Source organism: Pan troglodytes, chromosome 22 (assembly GCF_028858775.2).
Source record: "Pan troglodytes isolate AG18354 chromosome 22, NHGRI_mPanTro3-v2.0_pri, whole genome shotgun sequence".
NCBI lineage: Eukaryota > Metazoa > Chordata > Mammalia > Primates > Hominidae > Pan > Pan troglodytes.
The window spans coordinates 31296690-31316331 of NC_072420.2; the positions used below are offsets into that span (position 1 = coordinate 31296690).

Sequence of the window (19642 nt, forward strand, 5' to 3'; positions counted from 1 at the left end):
ACACACACACACACACACACAAATACACAAATGATAAAGAGAAGTGAATATATATGATAAGCAATACATATTGTGAAAGTGATTATATTTATTAAAATGCAAATTTATAAGTTTTCCTGCATGGAAATTGTTAATATTATAACAGACATAAACACATAAAACTAACAAAATATCGAAGGATTTTCCCACTAACTGGTAGGAAATTCCACTAATCCAATGCAAATATGACCTGTGGTAATCAATAATTAGAGTTAGTTAAAATTGGAGAGACAATAATGAATCCATAAATAACCCTGTTGATGCAATTAGTGCATCACAAGAAAATGGCTCAAAGTGATCAGCAATCAGAATTTCTTTCTAGGAGCCAATAGGAATCTTCCATAGGAGCACGGAAAGTTGCAGGCATATCCAGAGTTACCATATTCAGAGCCATAGCTGCAACCATAGTCCAGGCTACCATAATAGTTGTGGTAGTAGCACATGGTGTCAGAAGATGGAGTTCAATTGAGGCAGATAGTAGTTTCTGAAATTTGACTCATGGAAAGTTGCAGGCATATCCAGAGTTACCATCTTCGGAGCCATAGCTGCAACCATAGTCCAGGCTACCATAATAGTTGTGGTAGTAGCACATGGTGTCAGAAGATGGAGTTCAATTGAGGCAGATAGTAGTTTCTGAAATTTGACTCTCCTGATTTGTACAAATTATTTTATCCAACCTGAGTTATATGTGAAGCAAACCACAATCTACATTGGAATCATTCTCACAACTAATTTGCATTAAGATTAAAAAAAACCTCAAGAATCTCTTAGCCATATGTCCAGGAAAATATTAATATTGCTATGTGTCAGGATGCCAACAAGTAAAATCATGAGCCTTAAGGAGATATTCTCTTAATTTTGTGGCTTTTGCTTACTTAAAATCCCAATTTAAACTTGATGATTAGCTTCTCTGTGATCACATAAAGCTTATATTTCCTGCCTCTTAAAACATTTCTTTTTTCTTTTTCAATATCCTCCTCTACCTCCATAAATGCAGTCCTTAAACCACAGAGTGGCCAGGAATGGTTAGGGAAGGTTGGCTATGCAGTGAGGAAGCCGATGAAAATGTCTTTATTTACTTGCAAATATGCCTGTATGTTTTGACTAATTTATTTCTTAATCAATGGGACTAAAAATTTTCTTCCAAGTTCATATGTAGCTTATGTTCTTGGAGTAGTAAAGTTTTTTCTCTTCCATCATCCTCACTTTGGTTATATTATTAGTTGTGGTGTTCTCTTTGCATCTGAGAAAGCAATTACAAACAATTACCCACCGTATCTCAAAATTCATGTTTTCCTCTCCTGACACATAATATTCACATATTTTACCTTCTTTTTATGTTTAATGAATATGCTTATTTTAAAATATATTAATTCCAAATTTCCAAAAGTATTGTAAAAATACTTTTCATCTTCTAGCAGAATTCCTGTTACTATTTTTTAAAGTGGTGACTTGGATAGAATAACATCAGCAAACCACATTTCTGGCCCAAATGCATTCTGGTGATAGCCTTAATTATGAGAGCTGACTTTCTATGAAGCTCCCTGTGATAATTTGTCATGTTTATTCCATCCACTTATTAAATATTAATGAATTATTAGTCATTTATTATGATAAAGCAATTAGAATAAAATATAAACAAATAATAGTACATATTAATTCATTTGCTACTCTTAAATGTAGCAGAACTACCAATGATCAACCTAGGGATCATACTTTGTAGATCAATGTGAGACTAGCAAAGTGTCATATCAATAAGAGACAAGTAGAACATTTAGTCAGAATTTCGGAACTGCACACAGTAGTTCATAAACTTTAGTGGATATATACCACCACTTTAACAATCGGAAAAGGCATGGATTCTCAAACCAGAAAAAAATCACTGTGATAAATTCCTCCACTGGTTTGCATATGATCCAAAAGGATCCCAGAGTACATGAATTTATCGCCAGTTACCCCAAGCATAGAACAAAGATTGTGATTATTCTACACATAATTTGAGTATAGAAAGTTGCATCATGTCATTCATTTGGTTATTTTTTCACTAATTCATCAAATCTTTATTAAGAATCTGCTGTATCAGGCACCGTTATAAGAAATGCAGATTGAGCAGATGAACAAAATAGACAAAGTCTCTACTTTCTGCAGGTTACAATGAGACAGAAGGGATAGAGAGACTGATTTTAAAAATTAATGAAATAGATTCTAACAGTGAAGAATCCTGTGAGAATAATAAAACTCAGTGAGTTACATTAAATTCAGTTACTGGAGGTAGACTAATTAATATAAGGTGGCCATTAAAAGTCTCTCTGGGAAGTGAACATTTCAATTGAAATAGAAAATGAGTCAAATATTCCTGGTATTATTTTAAGAAAGAGAAATCAGTAAGTGCAGAGGCCAGGGCCTTATTGTGAGAAGAAACCTGCTGCATTTTAAAAGACAAAAAGCCAGCAGAGTTTGAGCATTATAGATAAATGGAGGAGAGTAGCAGGATATGAAATCAGAGAGATACGTAAGGGCCAGAACTTCTCAGCACAATGAAAGGCCTTTAGAGATATTTTTGCAGGGGCACGCTATGTTCTGATTCACTGAGGCATATAAAAGGCCCTCTGCAGGGGAAGTGTCCATACCGAAGTCACCTACACTCCTTCCTACCCAAGGACGACCTCAACAACCAACACCATGTGTGGCAGCTACTACAGAAACTACAATGGCTGCCGTGGCTATGGGTGCTGTGGCTACGGAGGCCTGGGCTGTGGCTATGGAGGCCTGGGCTGTGGCTATGGAGGCCTGGGCTGTGGCTATGGCTCCTTCTGTGGCTGTGGCTACAGAGGCCTGGGCTGTGGCTACCGAGGCCTGGACTGTGGCTATGGCTGTGGCTATGGCTATGTCTCCCGCTCCTTCTGTGGCTGTGGCTATAGGTGCGGCTCTGGCTATGGCTCCAGCTTTGGCTACTACTATTGAGGACACCATGGGAGACTCTCACCCTCTATCCTGTGACATTGCAATTCACCAATTCTGAAGCCCACATGCTCTGAGCCTTTCCCTTGATTGATGATATCCTGCAGTGGAAGTCTAATATGATCTGTTGTTGATCTACCATCTAACCCAAAAATACCCTGAGTTTCCATCATGAAGTGGGATAAGGTGAAGTTCACCTGTCACTTCTCCTTTTATCAGGATGATGGTGTCACAGTGACTCCTTTGATGACTTTCATGCTGTAGTTTGTTTCTCTGCTGACCTAATAAACACATTTAATCCACAAGAGAAATCTTGGTGTTTGTATCTTATTTATTGTCCAAAAATTTTTTCTTTGATTTTTTGCTTTTATCGTTATTTTTTTCAACTCTTATTTTAGGTTCAAGGGTTATATGTGTATATTTGTTACATGGGTGAATTGCATGCCACTGAGGTAATATGTGAAAGGTAGTTTTTCAACCCTTACCACCCCCCACCATCCCCACTCCAAGAGTCCCAGTGTCTATTGCTTTCATGTTTATATACATGTGCACTCAATTTTTAGCTCCTACTTATAAGTGAAAACCTGTGGTATTTGATTTTCTGTTCCTGCATTAATGTGCTTAGGATAATCACCTCCAGCTGCATCCATGGTGCTGCAAAGAATATGATTTCCACTCTTTGTTGTGGCTACATAGCATTCCATGGTGCACATGAAACACATTATCTTTTGTCAACTATTGTTAGACATCTGGGTTGATTCCATGTCTTTGCTCTTGTGAATAGCACAGCGATGAACAGACAAGTGCATGTGTCTTTTTGGTAGAACAATTTTTTTTTCTTTGGGTATATACCCAGTAATGGGATTGCTGGGTCAAATGGTAGTTCTGCTTTAAGTTCTTTGAGAAACCTCCAGATGCTTTCCAGAGTGACTGGAATAATTTAATATTCCCATCACCAGTGTATAAGCATTCTCTTTTCTGCACAACCTCACCAACACGTTTTAGTTTTTGACTTTTTTAATAGTAACTATTTTGACTGGTCACTAATGTTATGCATTAACATATATATTTGTTATATATAACAAATATATGACAAATATATATATAACACATATATAATTTATATATGTATTTGTTATATATAACAAATATATAAAAATATATTTGTTGGCTGATTTTATAGTCTTTTGAGAAGTGCCTGCTCATGCCTTTTGCCCATGTTTTAAGGGGTTATTTGGTTTTTGCTTGTTGATTTGCTTAGGATCCCTATGGATTCTGGATATTAGACTTTTGTTGGATGCAGAGTTTGTAAATAATTCCTCCCATTCTGTAGCTATATGTTTACTCTGTTGACAGTTTCTTTTGCTGTGCAGAAGCACTTTAGTTTAATTAGGTCCACTTCTGTTTTTGTTGCAATTGCTTTTGAGAACTTAGCCAAAAATTATTTGCCAAAGCCTATGTCCAGAATCATATTTCCTAGGTTTTCTTCTAGGATTTTTATAGTTTTAGGTCTCACATTTAGATCTTTAACCCATCTTGAGTTAATTTTTGTATATGGAGGAATGTAGGTCACCAATTTAAATTTTCTGCATGTGGTTAGTCAGTTATCCCACCACCATTTATTGAATAGGAAGTCCTTTCCCCATTGCTTGGTCATTATCAACTTTGTTGAAGTTTAGATGGTTGTAGGTGTGTGGCTTTATTTCTGTGTTGTCTATCCTATTACATTGGTCTATGCATCAGTGTTTATACCAGTATCATGCTGTTTTGGTTACTATATCCTTCCGGCATAGTTTGAAGTTGGGTAGTGTGATGCCTCTAGCTTGGTTATTTTTCCTTAGAAAAGAAAGGAAAGGCTCTTCTTTGATTCCACATAAATTTTAGAGTAGATTTTCCTTATTCTGTGAAAAATGATGTTAGTAGTTTTATAGAAGTGACATTGAGTCTGTAGATTGCTTTTGGCAGTATGGACGTATTAATGATACTGATTCTTCCCACACAAGAGCATGCAATGTTTTTTCATTTGTTTGTATCACTTATTATTTCTCCCAGCAATATTTTGCAGAGATCTTTCACCTTCTTGGTTAAATGTGTTCCCAGATATTTTATTTTGTGCGAGTGGCTATTGTAAATAAGATTGCACCTTTGATTCGTCTCTCAGATTGAACATTTTCAGTGTATAGAAACACTACTGATTTTTTGTGCATTGATTTTTGTATCCTGAAATTTTACTGAAGTCATTTATCAGCTCTAAGTGGCTTTTGGGGGAGTCTTTAGGGATTTTGAGGCACAGAATCATATCTTTAAAGAAAAGAGATAATTTTACTTATTCCGTTCTTATTTGGATGCCTTTCATTTCTTTCTCTTGCCTAATTGCTCTTGCTAAGACTTCCAGTTCTGACAGTTTTTGGACTGACTTTGCAAGAAAAGTAAATTGTCCCCCTATGGAGGTATTTTTTTCTTACTATTTCTGGGTTAGTTTCTTTTCAGGTCCAAAATAAATTGTCTGAGAAAAGTGACATAAGTTTTGTAAACTTCTATTTCCTTCTCTTATTATTCCTTCCTTATCAAGGAATAATATTTGTGATGTGGGTAAGTATTACCACTATATGCAATATTAGGTACAATTTAGGTTAAGTATTATAAGGCACATGGTAAATAATAAAGAAAATAACTTCCACAATGTTCATATTTATGATATCTCCAAAATAAATGAATGTTGTTGTGATATCCTTCTGTTTTATAATATGAAAATATATTTTAATGAAAAACCACCTCAGGAATATTTTTACAATCGATTATTTCATAAGGTAGTAGTAGGTTGTAAATCTGTTTGTCCTACACGATGGGTCATAATAATTGGATAAAAGCAGCGTTTTCAGGTATACACTGAAAGTTTCAGGGTCTCACAATGAAGCAATCAAGGTGTTGGTCAGGTCTGCAGTTTTATTTGAGGTTCTCCTGAGGAAGGACCCACTTCCAAGCGCATGTACTTGTTGGCTGAATTCAGTTCCTTGTGGTTGAATAATTGCAGGTCTCAGCCCTGACTGTTGGCTGGGGGTGTTTGCATGCTGTCTGCTGGAGAACCCAAGAGGCTTCCTTAGTTCCCTACAATGTGGGTTGCTAAATATGGTCATTTGCTTTCTCAAATCAAAGAATAGAGGGAGAGAGAGATTCTAACAAGATGGGTGCTGCAATCTTTTGTGGCAATAACATACAATCATATATATATACATGTATCTGCATATTCAATCACCTTTACTATATGCTATTTGGTTGAACCAAGTCACAGGCCTTGCTCACACTCAAGGACAGGAGATCACATGAGAGCATTGAACATCAACGAACAGAAACCATGGAGCCACCTTAGTAGTCTGCCCACCACTGAAATAAATGTTGTACATCCTTCATCATAGAAATTATAAAGTTTTCCTTTACCTGCAGTGCATTGGAAAAATTTATAGAATGTAGAGATTAGTCTTTCTCTGAAGATTTGGTAGACGGTAGACTTTCCTGATAAATATGAATCTGGGGCATTTTTACAAGACATTTCTTTAATGATTTTCTGTATTTTTTCTAAGGAAATTAGTCCCTTTGTCAATTTCTAAATCCAGAGTTATCAGTTTTGGTAATATGCATCCCCCTAGATTTTTTTTTACAACTAGGTTTTCAAATTTATGTTCATGAAGGTCTGTGAAGTATTCTCGTATAATTTTTAAAGTTTCTTCTGTTTCAGTATTTGTTTCTTGCTATTTTTTATTTTGTATGTGCTTTTTCTCTTTTTTCTTAAGAACATTAGCAAGTGGTTTATAAATGTTAATTATTTCAAATAACAGTGTTTGGAATCATCTTAAAGTGTATTTTTGTTTTCAAATTTCCATGGATTTTTAATTTTTACTATTATCTTACTTGAAAATCTGTTAATGCAGTAGATATTATGTTACATGTTCTTATCACAAAACAAAGCAATAATAATAGAGAGTGTGGGAGGAAACTTTTGGTCGTCATGGATATGTTTATAACATAGATTGAGATGATGCCTTCACAGATGTATATTTATCTCCAAACTCACCATATGGTATATATTAAGTACGTACAGCTTATTATATGTCAATAATACTTCAATAAAGTGGTTTAAAGACTCTTAGTATAATACATCTAAAAACTATTGTAATATTTAAAAATAAATTATAGTATTTGCCATAAGTCTACATATAGTATAAAATGGATATTAATCCATTAAATAAAAATAATAATCTTGAGAGTATTTCTTCTTGACATATTGACAAGATTGGATGAGAAAAAATGCCAATAGATTAGAATTTTATATAAGAAAGATAAATACCTGGGGAGAAGATTGAAGGAATTTGAAGTAGAACATCACCAACGTGTAACCAGGATCCATCACAACAAACATGTACAGAAAGGCCTGTTACATGGTATTGGAAATGACTACCTTCACTTGCTCACACTATATGATCACCCTTGAAAGTGATGGGTATTGTGAAACAGGCAAAATAAAATTAGAAGTATTAACACTTTTTCTTTACAATTGTTTGTATGCAAAAGATTTAGCATATCTACACAAAAGTTCTGAGGGAACAAATCTTTATCCTAAGTAGTAGATCATTCTTTTTAAGGGTAAAACCATATGAAATAAGTAGCTATGAAAATCAAAGGATCAGTCTAGGCACTCACAATGAGCCTACTTTTCAAAAATAGTACTGTTGCAAAAGGAAGAAAACCTCTTCAACACATTTTTTTCAAATTCTAAAATGTATAATATTTGAGAGCCCTGAAATGCATAGAGCTACAGCAACTATATAAGCAATTATTAAAATCTAAAAAGAGGCAATAGGTATTTGTCATGATAAAGTTAATTTAAAGAAAAAAATGCTGAAGGGACAAAAGTTAATTAGAGACGAGATGGGGAAAAGGGATTGAGAAATTTTCCTAGAATTTGGAGAAAAGGCATAAAAAGATTGTGCCAAAAAGGAAGAGATGTGCATGAAAGATTATAAACGTCTAATGTGTGAGCTGAAATTTCATAAATAGAGTGGTAAGCATAAATTCAAAAAGCAGAGAAAAGTGGAATGAAAGATTTTCGTTGGGTAAAGAGGTAAAAAACAAAATTGTTCTTCAGATAATTTTAATTTAAGTCAATAACATTAAATGACAGTAATAACTAAGCTTAGCCCGGGAGATAACTTTGCATTTAGTGGTTAAACAATCCCTGCAATTATCTAGAGTCAAAGAAAATAAATACTTCAGATGAATCTACAAAGAGACAACAAACAGGTGGGTATGAAATATCTCTTTTGCCACACCTGCCAATGAGAAAGTTACTCCATTCTCTTTACTTCTATTCAGCTCTAAAATGGGGATAAGTTTTTTTCTCTTTTTTTTTTTTTTTTTTTTTTTTTTAGATGGAGTCTCACTCTGTCACCCAGGCTGGAGTGCAGTGGCGCGATCTCAGCTCACTGCAACCTCCCCCTCCCAGGTTCACGCCATTCTCCTGTAGCTAGGACTACAGGGGCCCGCCACCAAGCCCGGCTAATTTTTTTTTATATTTTTAGTAGAGATGGGGTTTCACTGTGTTAGCCAGGATGGTCTCGATCTCCTGACCTTGTGATCTGCCCGCCTCGGCCTCCCAAAGTGCTGGGATTACAGGCATGAGCCACCATGACCGGCCAATTTTTTTTTTCTTTTTCTTGAAAAAGATGTCACCCAGGCTGGAGTGCAGTGGCACAATCTCGGCTCACTGCAACCTCTGCCTCCCGGGTTTAAGCGATTCTCCCACCTCACCCTCCCAAGTAGCTGGGATTACAGGTGTGCACCACCATGGCCCCTGGCTGGTTTTTTGTATTTTTAATAGAGACGGGGTTTCACCATATTGGCCAGGCTGGTCTTGAACTCCTGACCTCAAATGATCCACCTGTCTCAGCTTTCCAAAGTGGTGGGATTACAGGAAAATGGGGAAAATTTTAACGCATCATACATTCATTCTGAGGCTCATTTGAGATGATGTACGTTAAAAACTTGGCACAGTGATTGCTCTATGCTAAACGGCTAATAAATGCTACTTAATTATGGTTATTTAGATTATAAATATAAATTATTTATGTAGAGTTGTGATATGAACTACATAGAACAAGTTTGACAGTAAATGATTTTCATATGCAAATAACCCATAAATGATGCACGGTTTTCTGCTCTGTTCATGCTCGCTTTTCTATTCTATTGAAGCAGTGATAACATGGGTTACGTTGAGACATTGTTAGGATAACATAAATAGGGAAAAAAGCTAAAAAGATAAATACTGGATACTAATGAAAAGAAAATCAGGATGGTAATTCCAGATTGAAAAAGTGTATTAGGAAATCAGAAAATAAGTTCCTGCGTGAAAATCAAAAAGCAAGATCTATAACAGCATCATCTTGATGAGAGACCACAGGAGTTCATAGGATGAATTTTACATTATTTTAATTTTCATGCATTAAATGCAGAAAAGGAAGTTGAAAATACTAGATCCAGAGCGTACTGGGGGTGGGGGGGGGGTCAGTCTTCAGATAAATCACATCAGAAACTTTTAATATAAGATAATCTTCATCCAGCCCCGAGCTCAGAGCATACGGGGTTCGGAATTGGGGAATCCCGATGTCACAGGATGGAGGATGAGTCTCCCACGGTGTCCTCAGTAGTAGTAGCCAGAGCCGCATCCATAGCCACAGCCACAGAAGAAGCGGGAGCCGTAGCCATAACCATAGCCACAGCAGGAGCCATAGCCACAGCCCAGGCTTCCATAGCCATAGCCTAGGCCTTCGTAGCCGCAGCACCCATAGCCATGGTCGCCATAGTAGTTTCCGTAGTAGCTGCCACACATCGTGATGGTTGTGGAGGTTGTCCTTGGGTAGGAAGGAGTGTAGGTGACTTCAGTATGGATACTTCCTGTAGAAGGCCTTTTATATGCCTCAGGATGGGAATGATCCAGCAGAGGTAGCATACCATTGGCTAATTTTTTGACTAATATAATTAGTTTGTTTTTTCTCAATTGTAAGATAATGCTGCAGAGGTATTAAGGAGGCTTGTTTTGTTTGGCCTTGCAATTTGGGCTCCCCTTATCTGATTGAGGGCTCTGATGAAAGGAGACCTCACACACTCACACTCATATAATCCTGCCTCAAACTAGACTTTCTATAGCCATCCTTTACATCAAGAAAGACTTTTGTTAGTTACACTCTTATTTGCTCTAGGCCCCAATTAATTTTACTCTTTTGCACAACATTCAACAAAGAATAACTTTGCCTTTTTTAGTATTTCTTCTCTCTTTATCCAAATAATACTTTTTTCAGGGATTTAGTGTCTTTTCTATACTGAAGCCATGATGTTGATAATAATTCAACTAATTAAAAATTCTAGAAAACCAGATCTGAGAAAAATTTGTTGTATTTTTCTACTTATACCAGTGAGCCTAATTTTCCTTTATGTTCAACCTCTACGGAAGAACAAGAAAATGTAAGTTATTCTCTTGATTTATAAAAGAATTAATAAATGACCAAGTCAATGAAATGGAACAATAGTTTTATATTCTCTTTTAACTTCTTATCTTAAAATAATCTCAGGCATAGAGACAGTTGTCAAAATAGTATAGAAAATTTCCATATATCCATCATTCAACATCCCCTAATAGTAATATCTTTCATAACCATAATCCACTTATCAAACCAAAGAAATTAACTGGGTACAGTATTCTTAACTAAACTGCAGACTTTATTTTACCATTTTTCTGTTATTATTAACTTATTTTATTTTAAGTTCTAGGACCATGGTTCATTGTAGCACTATTCACATGTTTATTTTAATGTTCTTTTTTTCTGTTCTTGGATCCAATTCACATGGCATTTGGTTTTTGTACTTCTTAGTCACCTCCAATTGCTCATGGTTCATTCGTCTTTTCTTGGCTTTTATGACCTTACAATTTTAGAGAGCCAGATATTTTGTGGAATATTCCCCAGTTGAATCTGTCTGAGGTTTCCTCGTATGTAGATTGAGGTTATACATTTGGGAAGAGATGTAACTCTTGTCTTGTGCCATCTCAGGGAGTCATGATGCCAATAAATCTTTGAGTAATTCTGGAATTGTTTTAAAATTCAGATTTTTAATAGAAGTCCTTTTCTTACTATACACCCAGAATCAATGAAGTCAAAAATCAAAGTCTTTGCCATGGTTTAGAATCATATATAAAATGATAGCTACATGTGAAGTATAAACCAAAGAGAATGATATTGCTCCACAAAGAGTGATGAAACACCTTATCACTCAACATTTTACAAGTGAATGCTGCCACCATGACTTCTCTTACACGCTTATCATCCTTCCTTATCACTTTGGAGCTACACTCTTATTCCCAAGTCTGCATATATGTATTTAGGCTGAAGGATATTATTGGGTGAAAGTAGGATTTTTAAAAAATGGAAGCCATCACGTCCATAACCTCAGGCTTTGGGAGGCCGAGGTGGGCGGATCATGAGGTCAGGAGATCAAGACCATCCTGGCCAACATGGTGAAACCCCATCTCTGCTAAAAATACAAAAATTAGCTGGGCGTGGTGGCACGCACAAGCTACTCAGAAGGCTGAGGCAGAGAATCCAGGAGAATCACTTGAAACCAGGAGGTGGAGGTTGCAGTGAGATTGTGCCACTGCACTCCAGTCAGGCAACAGAGCTAGTCTCTGTCTAACAACAACAACAACAACAACAACAACAACAACAACAACAACAAAAAGTGGAAGCCATGTGGGTTACTCTTGGTTGCTGGTAATGTAGTTTAAATTTGACATCTGAAATAAACAAGTCATCAAAATAGGAGATGGATCTCTTATTAAAGGTACATTATTTCATTATATTCAACATTCCTGAGAAACAGCAAAGTTGTCTTGGATGTATTGATTACAAGGAATATTTTAGATGGTTTCAATGCTAATTAGTGTGGAATGTGAATCTAACAGTGCCTGTGATTTGTCCCACATACCATTCATGTGGTATTTAAAGCCCTTATTATAAGCTTAAAACTTTAAACTTAAAACTCTGTAAACTTAAAACTCTAGAATCTGATCCTGCTGTACAACTGAGCCTACCTTTCTTGAAACCATGAGCTTTGATAACAACTACCATGGTGGCCAGGGCTATGCCAAAGGAGGCCTGGGCTGCAGCTATGGCTGTGGTCATAGTGGCTATGGCTATGCCTGTTACTGCCCATGGTGTTATGAAAGATCTTGGTTTTCTGGCTGCTTCTGAGAAATTAGAGATTGCTGATCTGTTTAGGCCATTCTCTTATGAGCTATGTTTTCTTCCCGTGTTATTTATAATAACGATGTTTTTTTCTGTTCAAAGAGTGACCACTAAAATTTAGCCCACATTGCCATGTCATAATTTATTTGATCAATTAGCTGGAAGTTCCAAAAATTTAATCAAACGAAAAAAGAACCTTTGATGTTGTGTTACTAGTATATGATTAAGTACAAATAATCTTAAGCATTTTCATTTGGGAAAAAGTCTAAATTTATTTTTCATCAAAGGTAATTTATTTTGCAAACCTACAGCATTTTCCTACCTATATTTATTTATCTAGACTACCTATATTATTTGTGATTGTGTGTGTGTGTTCAGGAGCACATATGTAAGGTTGCTGACCCACTGGAAACTTACAGTTGATGATGTGGATGTGTTAGGTCTGACCAATAGTACTTTGATAAAATGTGTTTTCATGGGCAAAGCCAAGTGGTACTATAATTTACTTTGATCTGTCAAAGCCTCATCTTCAGTGTATCCAATGTTTGGCTAAAATCATTGGCAAAAATAGTACCTCCCTTCTCATCACTTTATTCTGTTGCACATACATTACATTTCTTGATACTTAGTTGCATTTTTGGCTCTAGATAGCTGTAACTTTTTCTCTAAATCCTATATTATGGCTGTTTCTTTTAACTCTGAAAAAATATACTCTTGAACTCATCCTATGCCTGGTGGCTGCATAGACAGCACTTCCAAGTGTCATTCCCATGTGGCCACAGAGAGTCCATCAAATTTAAGTATGTTTCTGTGACCCTTTTATCAAGGTCAATATCTGCTACCTCAGGTGATACTTTCTTCTTGAAGACACAAGTCTGACCCAAAATACAAGCTGAAAAATATAGACTTCAGTTTGCCAGCCGTGCTCAAGTTAAGCAAAGCTGTTCTTTATTCACTCTACTTATTATTTATCAGTCGACATTGATAAAAATATAAAGCAAAAATATCTTCTAATCTGTTAGTGACTAATGTTAGAATTTGGAGTTTCTACAACTAATAAAATATTCATACAAAATTACTTTGTTAATGGCTATTATAGTATGAAGTTGGCTAAACTCTTAACTAGCTTCCAAATACATGATTTTTTAAAACATCTAGACGAAACAATAATAAAGAATTTTTAAAAATTGTTCATCAATTAAAGACAGACAACATATAGAGCCGTATCACTCTGACATCTCCAAGTATTGACAGGCAGTGAAACTGAAGGGAGACTGAAGAAAGCATCTTTGTCACAGCCTTGGCTTTTGTCCTGCCATAGTGGGCAGGAATCTTAGGAGTCAGATTCCCAGAATGTCCTATTTTAGCATGGTCAAAAAAGCCAGAGTAAGAACTCTGTAAAACCTGACTTTGGACTCAATAACCCATCATACTCAGAAAACTGCTCATCAAATATCAAGCCCTCATCAGACTTAGTATATACTTTAGAAAAATTAAAGTCTTTGGTAATTATCCTAAGGCCACACAGCAAATAAAGACACATTTATTCAAGAAAATCTACTAAATATAGGGTTAGCGAGAGTCTTCATTCACTTGTTCACAATCAGCTCTTTTCATACTTCCTCCTCCAGCTCACCATGACAGACCCACCACTCTGGGTAGTGAGACCAATTTATAGTGCTTCTTCTATCCCCATCTGAAGGGCTACAGTATCTCTCCTCTGTGTGCAGATGATTAGCATATCTCATGTCCAGTTCTGTGTGGCAGTGGCTAAAGTCCAAGTGAATCTGACCAAGAGGTATGTGTCTCCATTCCTCTACCTTTTTCCCACTTGTAGTGCCAGGGATCTACCAAAGGCATGACAGGCCAGTTATCTTAAGCTCCTATCACTCTCTCCACCACCCTGATCATTCATAAGAGAGATTTTTCATGACAGATATTGCAAGCTTAAAAAACTAGAAGCTACTGCCCAAACCCAGAGAGTGCTAGTAATGATGTTATGTCTCTATGAGAAAATAAGCAAGTAGTTGTTCCTATTCCCAGTTCTGGAGTAGTTGCTTCAATATTTTGCACAGACAAAAGGCAAGCCATAAGAACATAGAGATCTGAATCTTTTCTCAAGTGAACTAGCTGATTTAGAAGAGTGTGTAGAAGATTTAACTTAAGTTTAGACTTTGAAACAATGGCGATTTTGGTGATAAGTAATTAAGAGAAAACTGGTTTCACCATGTGATATGGTTTGGCTGTGTTCCCACCCAAATATTACCTTGAATTGTAGCTCTCATAATTTCCATGTGTTTTGGGAGGGACCCATAGGGAGATAATTGAATCATGCGGGTGTTTTCCCCTATACTGTTCTCGTGGTAGTGAATAAGTCTCACAAGATCTGATGATTTTATAAGAGGTTTTCCTTTTCACTTAGCTTTCATTCTCTCTTGCCTGCTGCCATGTAAGACATGCCTTTTGCCTCCTGCCATGATTGTGAGGTCTCCCCAGCCATGTGAAACTGTGAGTTCATTAAACCTCTTTTTCTTTATAAATTACCCAGTCTCGGGTATGTCTTTATCAGCAGTGTGAGAACGGACTAATATACCCTGAAAGCAACCAACTAAACCATAGGCCAGCAAGTGTATCAGAGAGAACCAGAAAAGATAGCCAGGAGAAGCCCTTCTGGGTTCAGAGCAGATTTCAGACTGGCCTCAAAAACTTTGACAAAGAATTCAAATTTATTCATTTTTTCCAGCTTTATTGAGGTGTCATTGACAAATAAAAATGTGTGTATTTAATATATACAATGTGATTTTATACACACACATATTAAAATAATTACCACAAACAACCTAATTAATATATCCATAACCTTACATGATTACCTTTTCCACCCCTGTGGTGAGTACCCTTAATATCTACTCTGTTAGTAAACTGATAAGACACAGAGTAGTATGGTAGTTGCCAGGACTGGAAGTTGGGGGAATGGAAAATGTTATTCAAAGAGTATGAACCTTCAGTTATAAGATGAATAAGTTCAAGATATCTAATATACAGCATAGCTACTATAAACAATAACTGTATTTTATACGAAAATTGTGTTATGAGTCTAAATTTAATTGAATCAGATTGTGAAGCAGTTTACATCCAAGAGCATTGTCAAAAATAATGACACAATCCCCTAAAAATTATTGTGTCTAACAGCTGAGTGTAATACCAACAAAGTCCAACTGCTTATCGGAGAGTGGAAGGAAAGAGAAAATCTAAGAGGGTTCAGACAAAACCTCAGAAATACAGTACACATGCTGTAGCTGTGCCTTTTAAGGAATAACATCAAAAGTTTCATGCTGAACTCAATAACATAGCCCAGCCTAGTCTCTAAGCAAATAAGGAAACAATAAGCTCTGGAGCAGAGGGGAGAGAATATCTACAGTTTATACAATATAAAATCTAAAATGTCCAGTTGAGAAAGAAAGGAGAGAAGATGCAAGAAACAGGAATATGTGACCCATATGCCAGTGAAAAATCAAGCAACAGAAACTGTCTCTGAGAGCATCCGGATGTTAGACATACCAGAAAAATATTTTAGCCATTTACATATGTTCAAAGTACAAAAGGAAACCATGCTTCAAGAAACAAATGAGAGGCAGAGGCAGAGCAAGATGGCAAGATAGAAAGCTCCACCAATTGCCTCCCTTCCCCCAACAAGGACAGCAAGTTAACAACTATCTACACCAAAAAAAAAAACACCTTCATAAGAACCAAAAATAAGGTAAACACTCATAGTACCTGGTTTTACTTCATACTGCTGAAGGAGGTACTGAACAGATAGAAGAGACAGTCCTGGATTGCTGATGCCAACCTCCCCACATCCCCAACAAGGGCAGCCTGGTGCAGAGAGCATCTCTGGGTGCTGGAGGACAGAGAACACAGCAATTGTGAGGCATTAAACTCAGTGTTGTTCTGTTAGAGCAGAAAGGAAAGCCAAGGCAAACTCAGCTGACACTCACGGACACAAGGGAGCATTTACACCAGGCCTGACCAGACAGGAATCACCGATCCCTGTGGTCCAAACTTGAGTGCCTGCAAACCTCTCCATCAAGGGCCAAAGTGTTCTCTCTCTCTAAGTAAGCTTGAAAGGCAATCAAGGCCATAAGGACTGCAACTTCTAGGAAAGTCCTAGGGCTGAACCAGGCCAACAGCCAGTGGACTGGAGGGGAGGGGAGAATGCAACATACTGAGACACCGTTTGGACAGCGAAGGGAATGTTGGCTTCATCTCTTCCATAACCTTAGGGGCTACACAGCTCACAGCTCCAAAAGAGTCCTCTTCCTTCTCTTTGAGGGGAGGACTTTGTCTTGTATCTTGGATGCCAGCTCAACCACAGCAGAATAGGGCAGCAGAGTTGTGAGGCCCCCTTTCCAGGGCCTAGCTTGCAGACAACATTTCTAGACACACCCTGGGTCAGAAGGGAAACTACCGCCTTGAAGGAAAGGACCCAGCATTTATCACCTGTTAACTAAAGAGCCCTAGAGTCCTGGATAACTAGCAGTGATACCCAGGTACTACATTGAGGGCCTTGGTGAGCCTCTGAGATTTGCTGGCTTCAGGTGAGACTCAGTACATTCCCAGCTGTGGTGGTTACAGGGCAAAACTCCTTCAGCTTCAGAAAAGCAGAAGACAAAGTAAAGGGGACTTTATCTCACACCTTAGGTACCAACACTGCCACAAGGGGATAGAGCACCAAGCAGGCTCTTGCGGGTCCCTGAATCTAAGACTTGACACTTGGATGGCATTGCTGGGCCTGCCCCGGGCCAGAGAGGAATCCATTGCCCTAAAGGGTGAGTCCTAGGCAAGGCAGCATTCACCACAGCTGACCTAAGGAAACTTGGGCCTAAGGGGAATACAGGAGGTACTCTGTCAATACTCCTCATGGCCAGGGGTGGCAGTGGCTACAAGATGAGGCTCCTCATCTTTGGAAAGGAAGGGAAGAGTGGGAAGGACTGTGTCTTGTGGTTTGAGTGCCAGCTCAGCCACAATACAATAGAATACCAGGAAAACTTCCAAAGTTGTTGACTCTAGTCCTTGACACTCAGATGGCATTTCTAGACCCACCTGAGGCCTGGGGAACTTCACTGTCCTGAAGGGAAGGACACAGGCCTGGCTGGCTTTGCCACCTGCTGATTGAAGAGCACCAGGGCCTGAGCAAACATAGGCAGTAGCCAGGGAGTGGTTACAGCAGGCCTTGGGTGAGACTCTTAGCACCGTACTAGCTTCAGGATTGACCCAGTGCAGTCATAGTGGTGTTGGCCATAGTGGTGCCTGTGTCACTCCACCCCCAGCTTTTAGTGACTCAGAACAGAAACAAAAACTCTGTATATTTGGGAGAAAAAAATAGAAGAAAACAAGAGTTTCTGCCTGGTAGTCCAGAGAATTCTCCCAGATCTTGTCTGGGAGACATCAAGAAAGTACTTCTATGAGTCTGCAAGAACCACAGCATTACTGGGCTTGAGGTGCCCCCAAAAGTAGAAACAGCTTAGATCACAGCACCCAGGTCCTTTCAAATATCTGGAAAGCCTTCTCAAGAAGGACAGCTACAAATAAGCCCAGGCAGTGAGGACTACAATAAATACCTAACTCTCTAATGCCCAGACACTGAAGAATACCTACTAGCGACAACACCATCCAGGAAAACATGACACCACCAAATGAACTAAATAAGCCACTGGCAACCAAGCCTGGAGAAACAGAGATATGTGACCTTTCAGAGAGAGAATTCAAAATAGATGGGTTGAGGAAACTCAAAGAAATTGAAGATAACACAAAGAATTAATTCAGAATTCTATCAGATAAACTTAACAGAGGTTAAAATAATTAAAAAGTGTCAAGCATAAATTCTGGAGCTGAAAAATGCAATTGGCATACTGAAGAATGATGCCTTGTTTAGAAAACCTCATCGTTTTAGCCCAAAAGCTTCTTAAGCTGATAAGCAACTTTGGCAAAGTCTCAGGATACAAAATCAACGTGCAAAATTCATTAGCATTTCTATATATCAACAACAGACAAGCAGATAGTCATATCATGAATGAACTCCCATTCACAATTGCTACAAAGAGAATAAAATATCTAGGAATGCAGCTAACAAGGGAAGTGAAGGACTTCTTCAAGGAGAACTACAAACCACTGCTCAAAGAAATCAGAGAGGACACAAACTAATGAAAAAACATTCGATGCTCATGGATAAGAAGAATCAATAATGTGAAAATGGCCATACTGCACAAAGTAATTTATAGATTCAATGCTATTTCCGTGAAACTACTGTTGACATTCTTCACACAATTAGAAAAAACTATTTTAAAATGTATATGAAACAATAAAAGAGCCCAAATAACCAAGATAATCCTAAACAAAAAGAACAAAGATGGAGGCATCATGCTACCCAACTTCAAAACTACAAAACTATAGTAATCAAAACAGCATAGTACTTGTACAAGAACAGACACAAAGATCAATGGGACAGAACGCAGAACTCAGAAATAAGACCACACACCTAAAACCAACTGACTTTCAGCAAACCTGGCAAAAGCAAGCAACGGGAAAATGATTCCCTATTTAAAAAACAGTGCTGGGAGAACTAGCTAACCATATGCAGAAAATTGAAACTGGACCCCTTCCTTGCACCTTATGCAAAAATTAACTCAAGATGGATTAAGGACTTAAAAGTAAAACTCAAAACTCATGTGGCTTTGGGTTGTTTGTTTGTTTGTTTGTTTTTTGAGACAGGTTTCATTCTGTCACCCAGGCTGGAATTCAGTGGCATGATCTCTTCTCACTGCAACCTCTGCCTCCCAGGTTCAAGAAATTCTCCTGCCCCAACCTCCCGAGTAGCTGAGGCTACAGACTTGCACCACCACACCTGGCTAATTTTTGTAATTTTACTAGAGACAGGGTCTCACTATCTTATAAAGGCTGGTCTCAAACTCGAGGCCTCAAGTGATTCTCCCACCTCCACTTCCCAAAGTGCTGGGATTACAGGTGTTAGCCACCACAGCTGGCCTTTCTTGCTGCTTTCAAGATCTTTTCCTTTGTCTTTACTGGTCATGGTTTAGCTATGATATTTGGGGTGTTAATTTTGTTTTGTTTTGTTTTCTTCTTTCACTTGAATTACTTATTGACATGTCCTAAATAGGGACAGTGAATATTAATCTAGAATTACCAATTATAATATAAAGACTATTAAAATATTAGATTTCAATGATAAACAAACACTGAAAGCTCTCAGGAAAACCATTACATAATTTACAATAGGAAAATAATTAGGCTATTAATCGGAATTTTCAAAAGTGACATTCAAAGAAAGACAA

General features: G+C 37.5%; 4 protein-coding genes across 4 annotated transcripts; 2 read left to right on the forward strand and 2 right to left on the reverse strand.

Annotated features, from left to right (window-relative positions):
* Positions 1-212: 212 nt before the first annotated feature.
* Positions 213-505, reverse strand: LOC100614236 (keratin-associated protein 22-2). The gene has a single exon (XM_003319034.3). It carries the CDS (start codon positions 480-482, stop codon positions 345-347), a length of 138 nt encoding a protein of 45 aa, XP_003319082.1. The 5' UTR covers positions 483-505; the 3' UTR covers positions 213-344.
* A 335-nt stretch (positions 506-840) lies between these two features.
* LOC129138264 (keratin-associated protein 6-3) lies at positions 841-3003 on the forward strand. Its single transcript, XM_054675068.1, has 2 exons — positions 841-860; positions 2655-3003. The coding sequence occupies exons 1-2, from the start codon at positions 841-843 to the stop codon at positions 3001-3003; spliced, it is 369 nt and encodes a 122-aa protein (XP_054531043.1).
* A 6595-nt stretch (positions 3004-9598) lies between these two features.
* Positions 9599-9911, reverse strand: KRTAP6-2 (keratin associated protein 6-2). The gene has a single exon (XM_001162366.4). The coding sequence runs from the start codon at positions 9881-9883 to the stop codon at positions 9695-9697; it is 189 nt and encodes a 62-aa protein (XP_001162366.1). The 5' UTR covers positions 9884-9911; the 3' UTR covers positions 9599-9694.
* Positions 9912-12115: 2204 nt separating this feature from the next.
* On the forward strand, positions 12116-12428 carry LOC112206633 (keratin-associated protein 22-1). The gene has a single exon (XM_024352349.2). It carries the CDS (start codon positions 12150-12152, stop codon positions 12294-12296), a length of 147 nt encoding a protein of 48 aa, XP_024208117.1. The 5' UTR covers positions 12116-12149; the 3' UTR covers positions 12297-12428.
* The last annotated feature ends 7214 nt before the right edge of the window (positions 12429-19642 follow it).